The 16,885-nt window shown below is 53.2% G+C and overlaps 4 protein-coding genes and 3 pseudogenes across 4 annotated transcripts, besides 22 other annotated features; 4 read left to right on the forward strand and 3 right to left on the reverse strand.

The window, feature by feature from the left end:
• Nucleotides 1–1,619: a sequence feature (heterozygous, non-Esmeraldo-like haplotype).
• Nucleotides 236–994, reverse strand: Tc00.1047053509097.10 (uncharacterized protein; the record flags this gene model as incomplete). Its single annotated transcript, XM_803625.1, has 1 exon — nucleotides 236–994. The coding sequence occupies one exon, from the start codon at nucleotides 992–994 to the stop codon at nucleotides 236–238; it is 759 nt and encodes a 252-aa protein (XP_808718.1).
• Nucleotides 1,620–1,794: a sequence feature (areas merged during assembly that could not be assigned to a particular haplotype. This can correspond to areas where the two haplotypes were merged or to regions with more than two copies in the genome that were merged during assembly.).
• Nucleotides 1,655–1,684: a sequence feature (AT_rich).
• Nucleotides 1,724–1,749: a microsatellite.
• Nucleotides 1,795–1,849: a sequence feature (heterozygous, Esmeraldo-like haplotype).
• Nucleotides 1,850–2,039: a sequence feature (areas not merged during assembly with more than two copies in the genome that could not be assigned to a particular haplotype).
• Nucleotides 2,040–2,606: a sequence feature (heterozygous, non-Esmeraldo-like haplotype).
• Nucleotides 2,511–2,569: a sequence feature (A-rich).
• Nucleotides 2,607–4,995: a sequence feature (areas not merged during assembly with more than two copies in the genome that could not be assigned to a particular haplotype).
• Tc00.1047053509097.20 (trans-sialidase, putative) lies at nucleotides 2,666–5,005 on the reverse strand (the record flags this gene model as incomplete). The annotated part of the gene is made up of 1 exon (XM_803626.1): nucleotides 2,666–5,005. One exon carries the CDS (start codon nucleotides 5,003–5,005, stop codon nucleotides 2,666–2,668), a length of 2,340 nt encoding a protein of 779 aa, XP_808719.1.
• Nucleotides 4,996–5,852: a sequence feature (haploid, Esmeraldo-like haplotype).
• Nucleotides 5,818–5,873: a microsatellite.
• Nucleotides 5,853–8,149: a sequence feature (areas not merged during assembly with more than two copies in the genome that could not be assigned to a particular haplotype).
• Tc00.1047053509097.28 (hypothetical protein, conserved) lies at nucleotides 6,966–7,709 on the reverse strand (the record flags this gene model as incomplete). Its single annotated transcript, XM_803628.1, has 1 exon — nucleotides 6,966–7,709. One exon carries the CDS (start codon nucleotides 7,707–7,709, stop codon nucleotides 6,966–6,968), a length of 744 nt encoding a protein of 247 aa, XP_808721.1.
• Nucleotides 8,150–8,398: a sequence feature (heterozygous, Esmeraldo-like haplotype).
• Nucleotides 8,399–9,647: a sequence feature (areas not merged during assembly with more than two copies in the genome that could not be assigned to a particular haplotype).
• Nucleotides 8,888–8,919: a sequence feature (AT_rich).
• Nucleotides 9,080–9,792: a mobile genetic element.
• Nucleotides 9,100–9,325: a mobile genetic element.
• Nucleotides 9,648–10,521: a sequence feature (haploid, Esmeraldo-like haplotype).
• On the forward strand, nucleotides 10,224–11,198 carry Tc00.1047053509097.36 (annotated as a pseudogene).
• Nucleotides 10,522–15,393: a sequence feature (areas not merged during assembly with more than two copies in the genome that could not be assigned to a particular haplotype).
• Nucleotides 11,991–12,047: a microsatellite.
• Tc00.1047053509097.44 lies at nucleotides 12,413–13,813 on the forward strand (annotated as a pseudogene).
• Tc00.1047053509097.52 lies at nucleotides 14,681–15,301 on the forward strand (annotated as a pseudogene).
• Nucleotides 15,394–16,885: a sequence feature (heterozygous, non-Esmeraldo-like haplotype).
• On the forward strand, nucleotides 16,158–16,709 carry Tc00.1047053509097.60 (mucin TcMUCII, putative; the record flags this gene model as incomplete). Its single annotated transcript, XM_803627.1, has 1 exon — nucleotides 16,158–16,709. The coding sequence occupies one exon, from the start codon at nucleotides 16,158–16,160 to the stop codon at nucleotides 16,707–16,709; it is 552 nt and encodes a 183-aa protein (XP_808720.1).
• Nucleotides 16,538–16,597: a microsatellite.

Below are 16,885 nucleotides of genomic sequence, written 5' to 3' on the forward strand. Positions count from 1 at the left end.
AACAACAAAACCAACAGTAAAACGTAAATAATAAAAGAAAACACGCATGCAACGCGGCACATGTTCTCCGTGAGGAGTCGCAATTCCACACTCTTCGGCTCACAATACCGCCACAAATCCACACAAACCCAGAAGAAGCAGCCATTCCCAACACACACACGCACAGTGCTGTCAACAGTTAACTCTCGCAGTGTCAATTTCGCGTCGTAGAGCACGGCAAAGCAGTCGTCGGGACTCACACCGTTTCCGGAATACTGCGCGGTGAATTCTCGTAATTGGGGTTTTCGTGTCCAGAGGCATTGCGTTGAGTCAATCCGTCCGCATCACCCTCAGCAACAAATCCACTGCCTGCAACGCCATTTTCTGAAACGAGAGATTTGTGTCCAGTGGCGTTGTGCTCACTCACCTCGTCCGTGTTAACCGCAGCAACGTGTTCCCTGCCGCCATAAGTGACAGACATGATCCCGGAACCATTCGACGCCACTAATATTTTCAAACCATAGGCAAAGAAAAGCCTCTTCTTGGATGCATTCGGGACCATCATTTCGTTCGGATTGCTGGCAAACTCAGGCCTCGTCCTAGGCGTGCTGGTCACCGTGTTGGATGCGGGACTCCAATCGACGGTGTTGGGTACGTCAGCCGCCGCAGACTGTCGCCAATCCTCGTGTTGACGTGACGGCTCAGCATTAACTTGCGGCGCAGTTGTCCCGCCAGATTTTGTGTCATCCTTCCCTTCACGGGGCGGCGGCAACTGACAGATGCCCGTCTGGTCAGCATCGCCGCTCCGTGCAGGCGGATGGATGGTTCCATCGGGAGAAAATTGACGCCACCACAATTCATAAGGGCCGGCGTATTTATGTGACGGCACATTCATCGTGAAGGCAACGGTGGCCCCTTCCTCCTTCGTTGCACAGCTGGCAGCACAGTTGCTACATGTGTGCACCGCATCGGCCACATGGCACACAGCACCCAGCTCACCATTCCTGCCATGCATGCGCACATCAAAGCCACTGAAAGTATAATTCTCACACTGAGCCTCAGCACTGGCAACAGAACACTTCTTCCACTCCCACACACAAACACAGGCACGCGATACCTCAGGCTGCCGTCACTCGGAGCACACGACACATCCACCGGCACAACCATCGAATCCACATCACCAGATACATGTCCAGGACTCCCAGCCGCCGCCACACACACACGGAGCAAGCACCCACCACAACAGCCACACGCGACAGTGCACCCTCATCCATCCATGACGCGGCACCAAAATTTCCTGCCATCCCGCCCTCAATGAAACACGGAGCCCAACTCAACGCAGTCACACGCGGTGCACCACACCCGCAGGAAAGGGACTCGGGGTGCGCACTCCCTCTCCTCCCTTCTCCTCATGGCCACGGAAGAAGACAACAGCCGCCACACACAACTGCCAGCATGCACTGCAAAAGAAGCATTCAAACCCACTGCAATGTGCATCTTGTGTGTGTGCCTGCAGAAACACAAAGCAATGAAGTATAAAGAAAAAAAAAAAGAGCAACAAATGCAAAAGAACGCACAAAATAAAATGTACAGCGGAGTTGCACGGCTGAGACAACAAGAACGCCGCTCAAACTCATGACTGCACTGCAGCCCAAGCAGCGGCAATTCACACAAGATTTATTTAAAACAAAAAAAATTTTTTTTTGAAAAAAGTCGTCCTCTACTACGGCTACACCCAAATAATAAAAAAGAAAAAAAAAAAAAAAAAAAGCACACACACAAAAAAAGCACCCAACTACCGTGCTGCTCCAGAAATTGTCTGCATATTTTGTCCAAAAACAAAATTAAAAGATATTTAAGTGTCTTTCAACCGTCTGACCCTCCATGTGTCCGCACATCGTTTATATTTCATGGGGTCATCTGCGTGTTGCTGCTCCCCTCAGCCCTCTCATCGGCGTGTGAGTGCGGCCCGCAGAGCACAGTCACTCGTGTGTGTGTGGGGACTGAGAGAAGCACGCAGACATGACGGGAGTCGCGTCACTCCATCGGGAGAGTGAGCGCAGCAAAAGAAAAAAAATCATCGGATGGGAGAGAAATGCTGACGGAACTGCCAGCGCGTGAAATGCACACGCAAAGCAAAATAAAAGAAAAGAAAATCACGGCGGCAGGGTGTGGCTGTGTGTGTGTGGCGCTGCGGGTGTCTGCCCGCCCTGGCCGCAATAAAAACAAAACAAGAGGGAAAGAAATGTGTGCTCCGCCTCACAGGCCCTCGTCGCACGCCTACACGTCACGGCTCCCTCGGCGCGCCGTTCGTCGCGGCCCCTCCTCATGCGTGCAGCAGGCGAGGCGCACAGGGCCGTCGTCATGAGCGTGTCGGTGGGTGTGCGAGTGGAGCAGTTGGGCGGGAAACACACGGCACCCCTCACAGGAAGAGTGCAGAAGAAACAATTAAAAGAGGGAAGAGTAGAAAAGAAAAAACGTGTCCATAGTGACTGCCCCCAAAAGCAAAAAAGAGAAGAGATGGGGGAGTGAAAAGAAAAAAAAAAAAAAAAAGTAAAATCAACCAAAAAGAAGCAAAAAGAAAAATAAATTTAAAATACGCAAAAAAAAAGATTTATGAGTGAAATTTGTTCCCATGGGGAAGTAATTTTGTGCAGAGGTGTTCCACGCAGAGGCCACACACTCCTCAAGAAGCGGCAATCCCCCACAATCCAAGCAGAAGGAGCAGCGGCAGCAGTCCGCCTCCGCAAACAGTGCTGCCATCACCATGTGCCCCAAAGTGGCGAGCGGTCCCGACACCCGTTGCTCCTGCCGCCAATGTTTTCAGACCTGTCAGCTTTGGAATAGAAATTTTGTTTGCGTTGAGGACGCTGATCTCACTGTCATCCAACGGGCGGTTGTACAGCAGGACATTCGTCACGGTCACAGGCACGTCTTCTTTGCTCCCTGCGCTGCCTCCATCCCCTCCAATGTAGAAGTGGGAGATTCCTTTCGAATCCGTGCTTTTCAATTCACATGACGCATCTCCCACACGCTTACCATCGACGTACGCGGAGCCCTGTTTGCCGTTCCGTAGCACAATGGCCACTTGGTGTGTTGTCTCTGGCTCCCAATTACTGCGGAGTTCCTTGGTCGTTCCGCCACTGCACAGTACCTGCCACTTCCCCTCTTTGTCATACGACAGTCCCAGGAGCACAGGATTCTTATTGTCATTCATCGTCGCACCCATCAAATGAATGGGGGTATCTCCCTTCGGCTCACCGTGGACGGACACCGTCGCCACAAGAGTGAAGTTGTAGTTCGCAAAGTGGTACAGCTGGTTTTCCCCCTGCTTGCCAACGGGCCACTCCACCCACGCTCCCCGGAACGTCACACCATCCGCATACCCTGTTGCCACTCCATTCGTTCCTTTCTTTACTGTGGCATCCACCCCAAGGTACTCGTCCCTCCATGTGTTACCAGAGAAGTTTTTGGACAAAAAGCCAACCAGCCCAGTCGTGATCTTAACAGCGCTGCAGCCATTGCCAGTTGAGGGATCATTCGCAGGATTTTTAGAGGGGCACAGCTTGGAGACACGTTCGTCCACTTTCTTCCACGTCGCCAGCACATCCTTCACCCGCTTCAGCTGCGCAGTCAGACGCACAGACACCATACCGAGTGATTTCTCTTCATCGCCCTTCTTCTTCTCGTACAGTGCAATCAACTCATTATTACCTCCACTTTTGTACAACAGGGAGCTGGCGGCAACCTCATCGTCTCCTTCCACGGATACCGGCCCAATATCAACAATGTGCGTATTGTCCGTCAGCCAAAGATGGAGTCTGCCCTTTACATTTACTTCTTTATCAGCCTTATTGGCATACACCGGCAGAGTGACGAGCATCACATTCCTGTCCTCAATCTTCGCTGTAGTGAACCCGCTCCTAACGGCCTTCTCACTTCCGACCTTTTTGCTGCCCCACACGCGCGAGAGTGTCCCGAGCGCCTCCGTCCACTCCTCCCCCTTGTCAACGGACTCGTACACCCTGCGGCGGCCATCATCACACGCAGTCATCATCATGAGTTTTCCCTCCCTCCACTCCACGACGGAGGGATCGCTGCAGCCATCGGCAGACATCCCCTTCGACAGCTTCCCACTCTCAGTGGCTGAGGAGTATATCAGCGAAACGGCGTTTCCATCCTTCTTCGTGCCTTCCACGGGAAACACAAGCGTACCGTCCTTCATCTGAATACCCGATCCGCCGCCGCCAATCCGCCGTGTCAAGGACTCGTGTTCTTTTTCAGAATCAGTCCACGGGATAACGGAAGCGTCTTTCCAATAAATTTTTTTTTTGCCGCTGCTTCCATCATTACTGACGTTCCCCACAGCCACCAAAAGCTCCCATTTAGCTGCTGCAGCTGTGTTACCAGCAGCTGCCTTAACTTCAAAACTGTAGGTTCCAGCAAACATGTAAATATCACTCCCATTCACAACTGTTGTTGGCCGGCTGACACGTACTTTTGTCCGGCTTTGGGAAGCATCCTGAGCTCCTTTTGGGGAAGGACACTTCCCTGGTTCAAACTGACATTCCTCCAGTACTTGTGTCTTCAGTTTAGTTGTATCCAATTCGTTTGATTCTTTATCGGTCCACTCCAGGAGCTCCGAGGCAATCCCAGTAAAGAAATTGCTTCCTTCCTCCTTCAACTGCGCCTCGGCAACGGCAAACACGCCACCATCCATCTCAACAAGAACTGGAACACGTAACGAACTCACTGTTTCTCCTCCGTTCTTATCTCTCCAAAAAAAATATTTCTCCGGTGAAGATCCTGAAGCTGACGACGTGTCCTTACTGGATGCAGCTCCACCAGTGCCGCAGCACATCATCACGACGAGGAGGAACAGTACCGCGGAAGTAAACACACGCCGGGACATGTTGGGCCTCCGCTGCTCGCCCTCTCTTCCTTCCCTCCTCCTTCCGCTGGATCCGGTCACGCGGCGACGGTTGTGTGTGCGGGGTGCCTTCACTGCAGAAACACGTGAGAGCATAGAAATATGTGTGTGTGGGCGGTGTGTGTACTGTTGATCCTTTCAGTGCCTTCGAATTTCACGGTAGCGTTTAGCGCTTGGTCGTAAATTCCTCCTTTGTGCGAGTGAATGAAGTAAGAACAATATAGAGCAAAAAACAGGCTAATAAAAAGGGGTGAAAGAATAAGCACCGCCATCCATCCACAGTCAGTGGCACCATCATCCCCGCCGCAGTCACTCCCAACAACAACAACTCACGCACACAGACACACGGAAAGAGGAGGAAGAACAGTGCACCGGGAACACACTGCGACTGCCACCACCAGCAGCAGGAGTCACGGCGGGTGTGTCGTTATTCGTCACGCGTGTGCACACACCGAGCGACGCCCACACCCAGCAAAGCAACCAGCGGGAGGCAAACAAGCACAACGGCCCTTCGCAGCACCCGCGCGCTGCCGCCAGTCCTTTAATGCTTTTCCCTCCAACGCACCCGCTCGACCGCCACAGGCGCACATCATCCCGCATAACCGACGAATCCCACATCGGCCGATGAGCAGCAAAAGAGACACAGCAGCACGTGCAGCTGCTGCACAGGAGGCGATACGCACGTACCCCAGGCACCCTCAATGACACACCACCCAATCAATCCACACTTGCCCAAGGCACCCTCAACACCACTCACTGGCTGCATGCCGCCAACAACACACCCGCAACGCGTCGAAAAGACATACCGCGGGCCCACGTCCTCCCTCCTCGCAAGGGCCGCCGCAGCCAAAATATTGTGCATACGTGCGCTTTCAGCGTTCACGCGGCTCCAAAGCATGTACGACGTGGCGTGTGTTTGTGTGTGTCTGCGTGTGTGCGTATTTACATGTGCTTGTGTGTTTGTCAGCGCCTATACCTGTAGAGCAGCTGTGTGGCACAAGAGCGTCCAAAGAAAGCAACGGCAGAGAGAGGCAGATAGCACACACGCACTCCCACGGCGTCGGAACAGACGATGTTCTGGAAACCCAAATCGGCGGCTGTGGGAGTTTGGTGGTGCTGCAGTGGAGAAGTTTGGGGTGACGGACATTTTCTTGCCAACCCAAATTGAAAGTAAATCTGCTTTTTTCCCTTGTGGCTACCGTCGGAATCGTTGTCCGCGGGATCGGCATAGCCGGGCGGGAAAACTGGGCGATGAATGAGGAGGTTCTTCGTGAAGACACTCTCATCAGGGGCGGTTCCTATAACTTCTCCGCGAGGGCTTCGGTGGGCGCTGTTTGAGGACACTTTTATAACTCCAGCTGCTCGTGAGATCCGCCAGCAAAAATCGTTTTGCGACACCTTGTGGCACGGGTGGAACAAATGGCCGCGCCGCAGGAGGGAACTTGGCCCGTTACGGCCTTTGTCCTCCCGCTCGCGGGGCGTTCCATCGCCGTAAGGGCTTTTTCTTTCATTCTGCCTGGCCGCCGCGCTTCCCTCTTTTCCGCGTCTCCCCTCCTTGTTTCATTTCGCCGCGGCGCTTCTGCCCATGAGAGGCGCGGTGCCATCATGTCGGCCCCATTCCGTGTCAAACACCGCCCTCTCATAGGAGGACACGTGTGCTGCGCGTGTGCCCGGGCGGCGGGGACGTCTCGTCACCAGCCCACCACCTCCCAGAGACGCTGGTTGCAGGTGGCAATGCGATTGGGGCGGTCCAAATGCTTGGCATAAACTAAAATAAAAACGATGCTTTAGCGGTCTACTGTTGTTTTGCCTCAAATGAATGCAGAACAATAAAATCCAAGTTACACCAAAGGAGATTGAGAGAAATTCAGGGAAGACCCTTTGCAATTGTCAAGGCTTCAATGGACAAAAACAACATATTACTGCGCATGTTTTCTCTTTTTTTACTGGTGTGCCATTGCCATTTGGGATCGTTTCACTGCGTGAATAACTTCCAATAACACTTTGTGGCGTCTCGGCTTTTGTCTCTCTCTTCAAATAGACGACCCCTTCACTGTCATGAAAACACACGCTGACGGAACTTGACCGACCCACGAAACAGAGGGCAATGAGTCACATTTGTTGCGCATGCATCGCATAAGCAATAATGTCCACACGGAACGAGCACCGTTTCCTTGGGAGAAAAGCACACCACGCACCTCTCATGCTCATCCGTCTGTTTATCATCGTCACCATTTTCTAATCCATGACACAATCGCTGTGAGACTGCCGTCGCATGGCCTTTTGATGGTGAGCTGACGCCTTCTTCACCAAAACAAAGCGGAATTAAGCCTTCAGCTGACAGCAACTGGCCCAGCTTCTTGAAGACATCACAAAGTGAGGATGAAACTGGATGCCATGCTGCTAGCTCCGGCGTGTGACAACGTCCGGTGGCATCAACGTATTTGTGGTTGCCCGCTATCCTGCAGCCTCGTTCCGCGCTGAGGAAAAACACCAGAGGAAACTCAATGGGGTACAGGTGCGTCAGCCATATCTGCAAGGGCAAGACATAACGATGTGGTGGCGCCTGCTCACGGCTGTCTGGGGTTAAAGAAGTGTGGTCACTGTTGCTTTTCTTAATAGTAATAGGAAGCCCACCATAGATGCAAAGTTTTTCCTGTTGTGTCACTCCCCAAGTGGCGTCACGACAGTAGAAATGGAAGGTGTTACACAAATTCTCGACGTCATGAAGGATGCGGCCCAGAACTTCAGGCTTACAGTGTGGGGAACAACTAAAAAAGCGAGTAATAATTTCGTTCATGTTATGTTTGATTGTATGCTTTCCCCTAAAGGGTAGAAGGAAGCTTCTCAGGAAAGGGAGAATAAACCATGCAGTAATAATAAGGTTGTGAGGACTTCGTAGAAATAAAGTCACAGTATCTTCTTTTCCAGTTCGCATTCCCATTCGTAAACTAAATACAGAGCCTCCCTCTCTCTCTTTCTCCATATATATAGGACAAAGGAAATAGCGGGGTGCGATGGAAAAAAGATTTCATCACCCATATAGATATTCAATTACAGAAAAAGTCTCTCGCAGAAACCCGCATCTATGGGCAGGAGAAAAAAGATCGAAATTTACTCGGTGTGTGAAAAACGGCCTGAAATCAATTCAAAAGTTGTTTCTCCAGCGGACTCCATGTGCGTGTCGCCTCTCATCGGCTGCATCGGCAGACAACGTGGATCCGCGCCTTGAAAAAGCCATGCTTCTGGTAACGATTTATATAAGATCGGGAAAGAATAAATTTCCACACGCCCCTTCCTCAATTATGCGGCACGTGCAAGAAACCCAAGCTCGTATCGCCAAGACAACTTCCATAAAACAACCGCCCAAATCAGTCGAACGCAATGTAAATTTCCAGAATCGAGTGCTAAATAGGGGTCCATTGCATTTCTGTTGCTTGTTCATCGTGTTTTTTTTTTTTTTTTCCAAATAAATTCTATGACCCACAAGCCGGCCACCGTCTTCGAGCACGTCCGCCCTGCCGAGTGGAAACGTAAAAGGAGGTCCCGGCCCCGGAGAGGGCGTGAAACGCACACGACACGCCATGCCACCGAGCTAGCACGGTGGAACGATGATCCCCCGCTGCCGAGAAACAATGCAATAAGGAGCTACACAATTAAAGGACTCTTGTTGAGTTCAACAATGTCGCTTTTCATTTCCATATTTGTCGAAGAAAAAATTACACCCTCATGGTCATAAATTCTGAAGCAAAAGCGGATTTTACTCGAAATGATGGTGCCACTCTTTTTCAGGTGTTGGGCTAAGCATATCTTTTTCTACCTCCGGCATCCCGACAAAAGTATTTTGCCGTCAAGTTGAACATTTGTTCAGCAGAACCGCTGTTCTCCCAATAAGCGCATCGCACGGCGTGACGCCAGGTTGCGCAAACAGTTCTCCTTCCCAGCACTGCGCCCCATCGAGCAAAACAGCGCCTCACGATAATATAAATAAATAAATAATAGAAAATAAACGAGCAAACGCCGACGTCTCGCACGCACTAAAAGCTCCGACAACCAGGGAACAAACACCCCTTCAAAGGTGCTCGTATAGAAGCAAATGGCTATTAATCGCCTACCGCAGTTTGCTACAAGCCAAACGTCCCAGTGGCAGAACTAACAACCCACAACCCCTTATACAAAGCAATATTGGGCTGGGCTGCTGGCCGGATCCTGAAATGATCTAAAGAACTCAAACAAGACGGATGAAAAGAAAAGTTAAATGGAGAGGCCGTGGGCTCGCCACCTCCTCATTGTCTGCTCCAAGGATATATATTCGGATTGCCACTCTCATGACACGTTGTATTTTGTTAGTAATAGAAATATTATAACTCACGAAGTGGCAAACTTTGGACTCCTCCTGCCACAAGACCCCGCCGCTTCCCTTCGCCAAGTCCTGAAGTGTAAACACGCGACCACGAGATATACCGTCTGTAGGGTTTTCTGCTGACACCACGTGGGAAAAGGATGCCTGTATCCCGCAAGACTCCAAAAACTCATGTTTCCGTTGCGGCTCCCAAGTCAAGGCGTGTGATTTTGAGCTGCCTTTATTCGCCGCACCTTGTAGCAAAGTATTGTCACCAAAATGTCGATAGTGGACCGAGAAATGGGAAAGCAACCAAAAACAAGCTGCGCACAGAAAGTGCCTCGGCCTGCATGATAACAAAAAGACTTCCTCTTCCATTTCCCTCCATTAATATTAAAGTTACAGGAATTTGAGAGAACACAAACCTATTCGACCATGAATAGAAGAATCAGTCCTAACGGCACACGACACCTAAGCGTAATTGATGATACACTTACGATTGTCCTCAATAATCTGTCTTAACCCCTCACCGTCACCTCACTCCACGAGGCACACACATAATGTGCCCATTGTATATATTGCATGCACACCCATGCAGGCCCGTTGGTGCTCTCTTTTGCACGACACGCACCGCTGCCGTCCTGCCTGGCTGCATGGGCGGAGCACCGTAACTGTTTCTGTTTTGTTTTTATTGCATTGAGTGGGCGACCTCTCTCTCTCTCTCCCTGTGTGTGTGTTTTGCTTTGCGGGAGCAATGAGAGTGTGTGCGCTGGTCGTCCCATGCTTCGGCTTTTTGGTTTTTTTTTTATTGTTTCACTTTTGTTGTGGTTGAGTGCACCCATTGCACTTTCTGATTGGCTGCATGTTTGGATGCGGTCACTGGATTTTTCTTTTTTATATATGTTTTCGTTTTTGTTGAGGAAGTGCCAGTCTCTTGTATTCTTGTAAAGCCACTAAGATTGTCTTTGGCGTATGGCATGCGGCAGTTGATCCACGTTAACCCCACGGTCTGCATCGCTTCTGGCGCTGCTATTGATGATCTGTGCGATGTGATTTGTCGGCGGATGTTCTGCTTTCATCCTGAAGTATTCCTTATTTCGTGATGATGTGGTGCGTACCGACAGCGAGGTTTATCTCGTTTACGGTGGGGAAAATGCATCTCAGGGCGCTGGACGCATTGCAGGTGTGCAGCGGCGTCTGGAAGGGTCCATGGGTGCCCGTCCGCATTAAGACGTCAAAAACAGACCCGTGTGACATCAGGAAGGACTGCGTCTTCTCCTGATCTCACGCAATGAATTTATTGAATGACAATCGCCACTGTAAGGATGACGTTATATCCTCTGCACACGGTAATATCCTTGCCGAGGAGGCTATCCCTGCTGCTGTAAACCCGCATGCGGATCGTCTGCTCGTCCGGCCACTGGAGGGTCCGCTGTCTGTGTCCTCATTTGCCACGAGCAGCGTTTGCAGTCGGTTCGCGGTGCCTGATGAGCATCGTTCCACTGGTGTTGCCAATTCTGAAATGGTGCAGTGCGTGGCTGCGGCGCTTGGCGGTGTGTGGGCACTGCCGTGCGTCACGCTGGAGGATGGCCGTCCAGTCGCTGGCACCATGCACTTTACCCGGCAGTTTTATTTCATGGACGCCTCGCCGCGCACCTGATGGCCCATGCTTTCGGGTGCACCTGCCCGCACTTGGCGAACTGCAGTATGGTGGGGAATGTTGCCGGTGTGCGTGGCAGGGCGCTGTTGGTGGTGGTGGACTCGGCGACTTCCACGATGCCCACGAGTGAGCACCACGACTGCAACGACATTGACGGCATGGAGCTGCAGGATGGCGACGGGGACGGGAGGACGCTGGAGTCGCACTGGTCGCAGCGCCACGCGAGGGATGAGCGGATGGCACCGATTGTGGGTTCCGGCTGCTGCAGAGGAAGTGCTCCGCACTGAACATGAGTGAATATCGCCACATGCTCTGCGCATTGGGCGTTTCTGCCAGACGCTGCGCGTCGGATTTGCATTCCAGCGGTTGCGTGTAGACGGAGTATCCATGAAATGTCAGCAAAACGCCCGATGGACAGTTTCCCCATCACTGACTCCGCAGTGAATGTGAGGGATATTGAGGCTGTTATTTGGAGGGGAGAATATTTCTCTGCGATGCCTGGGGATGAGCCCTCTTCGTGGTGTCTGGACACGCTTCCCACCAGCACGACGGATTCGAGGGACCCGGAGAAGACATATTTCAGTGCTGCCATGCATGCGGCATTGAGGTGCCTCGGCATGCAGGTGCATCTGGAACTGGCTGAAAGCGGTAACGTCCGTTGGTTCCATGCACGGACTGAGCGACGATTGCGTGGGCCACTCGACCAACGATGAGGGAAACGTCATTTGCCGTGACCACGCGGAGGTGTGCACGATATCTGGCACCAGCGGTAGCCTACTTCCAGTGGTTCCGTGGGACGGCGAGAAGAGGGCGTTTGGAGCAGGACGGTTTCACCGGCATCTACTGAAGAAGGATTGCCACGGGGGCATCCGTCCCCGTTGCGGAGAGCATTGAGACCGACCGCGGCACACCACCGAAGGATGTAGACACGGCTGTTCCTCAGAAGCGTCCATCGACGAAGGAGAAGTGGATCCGGCCAGGATGCCCCGACAGACCGCGAGAATCTTCTCTCGGCGGCAGGGATCGAAGCAGCGTGACGGACGGCGAGCAGGACACGCCTCCGACTCCCGGTAATGACACTGCTGCTGCTGCTTGTCCCTGTCCGCTGCTTCTTCTGCTTGCCTCTGCTGCTGCCGTGCCAACGCACTATCGATTTGCGGTGTGGTCGGCGTTGCGCTGCAAGGGGACTGTGCTTCCTCCTGCGTGGCCTGCACTCAGCATTGGATGCCCAATAGAACAACATCCATCTCAATGGGTGCCGTTCTCCATATGCATGTGCCGTGTCCGCTCTGTTTGACTTTGTGTTTGAGATTGGTTGTATTTTCGATGCACACAGCTCTTCCCGTGTTGATTGCCGATTTGGGCCATCGTATGGTTGTATGGCATTGCTTGTGTATTTGTTAGGTTTTCTGAGACGCACACACACACACACCGGTGCGAGTGAAATGTGCGCACACGCATATCCAAGCGCATTGTCTGTGTGACTTCTACTTGACATAGTATGCGGGGCGGGTTGGTGCGAGCAAGGCCGACGGAAGCGGGCAGCCGCGTGGGCCCAGCAATGGCGTTTGTGGTTGTGTGCGGGATCATATATTCCATCAGATGCTTGACGTCTTTTATGGATAGTTTAAAGTTTTTTTTTTTGCGATGCCCATGCTGCGGCTGTGCTAAACTGCTCACTGCGTGTCCATGAACTCATGGAGCACGGCGTGACGCCGCTCGGGGATCCCATGACACCACGGTAGCCGATTATGAGTAGCCCTGCGCCCTGCTTTTTTTCCGTGGAGGATGCGTCTGTGAGCCGCGTGGTTGAGGATTGGATGGCAAAGGTCCCGTACAGGGATGCACACATCTTTGCGTTGGGGTGCACCCCGCATCGCAGTCCTCAGCAACTGGTGTAGGCTCGGATAGCGCCGAGGGCGATGTGTTTGAAGGACATTATGTTAGACTTTGCTGCCCCTGAGGTGCTGGTGTTCCACCTCAGCATGCAGAATGGGTTTTCTCAGCTGCTGTTGCTTCCGAATTGAGAGTCCGTTTTGGACGTTGCTGTGTCACTTATTGTGGCGGCTTTTTACGCCATGAACAACGGTGTGCCTTTTATTCGCCACCAAAACAGTGGCAGCATCTGCCATGGGTTTGCCGGGACTTTTTTTGAGGGCTCGCCAGGCACTGCCACGACGAGCCGGATTTTGCTTAGGGGCGCCGACAGCCGCGGCAACCCGGTGCGAATCATCGTTGATTGAGGCTTCGAAACGGTGACGCCGCTGATGCACCAACGCACATGTCAGTGTCTGTTTGATGAGCTGATGCCGCTGGGGAAGAAAGTGTATGAGCAGACATGTAGGAATCGTCTGGGTGTGGACTCGAAGCGGCAGTAATTGGTGAGGAAGATGCATTCTGGTGCTCGTACCGTCATTGTTTTCTTGCGCATTGCGTGGAGGAGCTTTCGGTGGCGCTGAAAAAACTCCACGCGTATCACCCGGGATTGGCGCAGGGCGTGGAGCCGAAGGCCAATCCTGCGGAGTTGAGCAGTGCGGTGCGGGCTCCTCCGGAGTTTCGAGAGAGGCAAGCCAGACTGTCGCTGCACATCGATTTTTTGCGCGACGCTAGTGGCACAGTACTGGGAGAAGCGACTGGCGGAGGTGCGGGAGGTGGAACAAACATCGCCGTTGGGCTCCAACCCCTCAGGAAAAACCTGGATGGCGTGCGGCACCTGACGAGGGATACCACAACGCCCCGGCCTGTGCGTCTGCGTCTTCTCCTGTTGCTTGTGACTGCGAGCAGCACCGACGAGTTGAAAGAGGCCAAGAAGCAGCAGCTGATCCGAGACGGTGGACTGACGTTCGACGCTCATTTGTTTGCGAACGTTGAGCATGTGACGAGGAGGGCCGGGAGCTTGCAACGATACAGCACGGCGTTGGCGCAGAGCGAACGGAGCACGAGCGCCTCTGCGAGCAACGCCGCAACGGACGGGGATACGTTTCTGAAGCATGCCTGTATGATGATGGAGACGGCGGGCAGGAATAGGACGCTGCGGATTGGGCTGTCGTTGGCATCGGCGCAGCGCGATCATGTGATAGGGCCAAATGGCGCGAGTGGTGGTCAAAGCAGTGGAGCATGAGGGAACAACGCCGGGCCATTTCAAGGGTGCGGTGGCAAATGGGAGAATCATCCTGATCTGGGTGGCGGTGGTGGTGGGACGATTGCCCTCACAACTCCTCAGCGCATTGTGCTGCTTGTTTTGTGTGGTGTGGCCTGCAGCGAGAGGCGCTCGGTCCATGAGATATCCAAAAGGTATGGCCGTGGGGTGGTCATTGGGGAAATCTCGCTGTCGCGTCCTGAGGTGTGTTTGTGCAGGGACTTGGCACCCTACGGCAGTAGGACTCACGGGCGAGACACGCAAAGGAACGCATCGAGGGCCAAAGAGTGGGAGATACACAAACACACACGATTGCGGGTGTCTGTGGGGATTGTGTGCACTTCTTCCTGCATTCCGTTCCTCTCCAAGAATTGTTTCATACGATGCGCGTGTTTGTGTTTCAACGACCGCGCTGCTTGCATTTTACCTTTGTTTTTTGCGTGTACGGTTGCGGGCCATTTCCATGCAACTAAGAAGGCGGTTGAAAAAGGAAGGACATTGGTGGAGCATGCACTCACGGCTTCAGTGTTCATCCACTGGTGCTGACTTTTTTTGCCGGGGCATTTGTGCACGCTTTTTCCTCCATTGTCTTTTTTTTTTTGCACAGGAATCAACAGGTGGGCATTCGTGAGTGCTGCGGCGGGCTGTTGTTGCCCTCGCCGGGACGCGCTTAACGGCGGCAGCTCCATGACTTTGGGCTAAAAGGAATGGGGCTTTCTCCGGATCCTCACCGCAGGCGCATGCCGTGGACGGCCGAAAAGGAGTGTGTGCCCGGTGTTGTTCATAGCTCCAAGGAAAATATGGTGTTGGATGGCGCACAACGAGTGGATGTGGAATGTGTCGACCGTGTGCATCGCAGGTGTATCCGCTGGAGGCATTGCGGGCGGCCGTGGCCACATGCGAGTACAATACATTTAGAGGAAAGAACATTTTTCAAGTCGTCTCTCAGGCGTAATACAATGCACTCAGGCAATGGGTTTACTGCAAGGAGTGGCCGGAGGGGACGTACGACGAGAATGCCACTCGCACCGTCATTTATTTCCGTCGCCGCAAAACCACAACGCAGCCCGCGCCAATACGCCCTGCGGATTTTCCGAGGTGGCACGCGCTGTTCTGTTTGTCGCCACTGTTCCCCCACCCCGAGCGTCGGTGCAGAAGTCCCTGTCGATGCATGTTCCTGTCGCTTTCGGAAACGCACCCATTGATTGATGCGGCCGGCACCGCAACCCATTGCTGGTGCTTCTGGCATGACCGCTGCACCGCCCCCAGCATCTGGTGCAGTGGGACTGGGGACGAGAACACAGCAGAACAATTTCAGTCAGTTGGTGCTGTGCGCCCTGTCAGCGTCCCGCCGACTCCAGCGGCGAGCAGAGAAACCGACGGGACAGGGAAGGCATTGACGGAGTGTCAGGACACCAGTTGTTTTTTCACATCACTCCCAGTCAAACAGCCGGAAGAATTCACAACAACATCAGTCACCAACAATGACAAAGGAACAGCGACCACCGCCGATAGCGACAGCAGCACCGCGGTCTTCTACACCACCTCCCATCCTTTGTGTCTTATTGTCACGTATGCGTGCTGCTGCTGCAGTGGTTCCCAGGCCTGCATGAAGTGGTGTGCGCTGAATATGAAGGAAGGCCAAACGCAACTGAACTGTTTTTGTGATGAATATTGGCTGCACTTCCCGTGGAACAACAATTCTCTTGGTGTGCGGGGATCTCCTTTTTTATTGTTACTTTGCTTTCGTATTGCTGTGTGCGCTGCACCTCCTCTTGTGTGTGTGCGTACCCCCCGTGAGGGGTGCAGGCACGACGGACCGCTCTCGCCGTATGTGCATGCGGTGGAGCCTTGTGTGCCGCTCCTGTTTGCTTCTCCCTCTTCCATCTGTGTGTTGGTGCTGCGGCAGGGCTGTGTGTGTGCCTGCTGCCGTGGATTGGAGTGTGTGTCGTGCGTGGTGTGCGGCGTACGGTGCATGCCTGGCTGCTGCCCTCTCCTCATGTGGTGTGCTCTCTGTGTGTGTGTCTGCCGCACCTCTCGTCTCCCCTGTTGCTCTCCATTTCCCTCACTGTGCAGATCAGCTCCACACCACTGAACGACCACACTCATGATGATGACGATGTGCCGTCTGCTGTGCGCCCTGTTGGTGCTCGCCCTGTGCTGCCGCCCGTTATTGTGCGTGATGGCGACTGTTGACGTGAAAGAAAATGACTCCGGTGAAGTGCCCACACCAGATGAAACACGTCCGGGGACCAATTCTTTAAATCCAAGTGCTCCCACATTCCTGAAACCGGGTACTTCGAACGGTACGGAAAAAACACAAGATTTGCCAACCGGTGGGTCGTCCAACGGTCAAGTAGTATCAGATTTGTCTGGTCAGTCAGCGTCACAAGTTTCTGGCGTTCTGCTACAGCCACCTACTGCACCAACCGTTGCGTCAGTTGCACAAATTGTGCCGATTCAGTCCGAAAAAGTACAGGAAAAGGGGACGACTGCATCGACGACCACGACGACCACAACCACAGAGGCGCCAACCACGACGACCACCCGTGCACCGTCACGTCTTCGCAGAATCGACGGCAGCCTCAGCAGCTCTGCGTGGGTGTGTTCCCCGCTGCTGCTTGCCGCATCCGCGCTGGCGTACACCGCTGTGGGCTGAAGAAGTGTGTGTGCGGGCTGTGCGTGCCAGCACTCAACCAAGGGGATTTGTGCGTGCCCACTGTGGTCCGATGTATAAAGAGTAATTATGATGATTGTTTTTTGCTTTGCTTTCTTCCGCTGCCGTGCTGTGTGCTCCGCGCTGCTTCCCACATACGTCACGTTGAACGCATCGCG

Source organism: Trypanosoma cruzi, genomic scaffold (genome assembly GCF_000209065.1).
Source record: "Trypanosoma cruzi strain CL Brener 1047053517145 genomic scaffold, whole genome shotgun sequence".
In the NCBI taxonomy this organism is placed as follows: Eukaryota; Euglenozoa; class Kinetoplastea; order Trypanosomatida; family Trypanosomatidae; genus Trypanosoma; species Trypanosoma cruzi.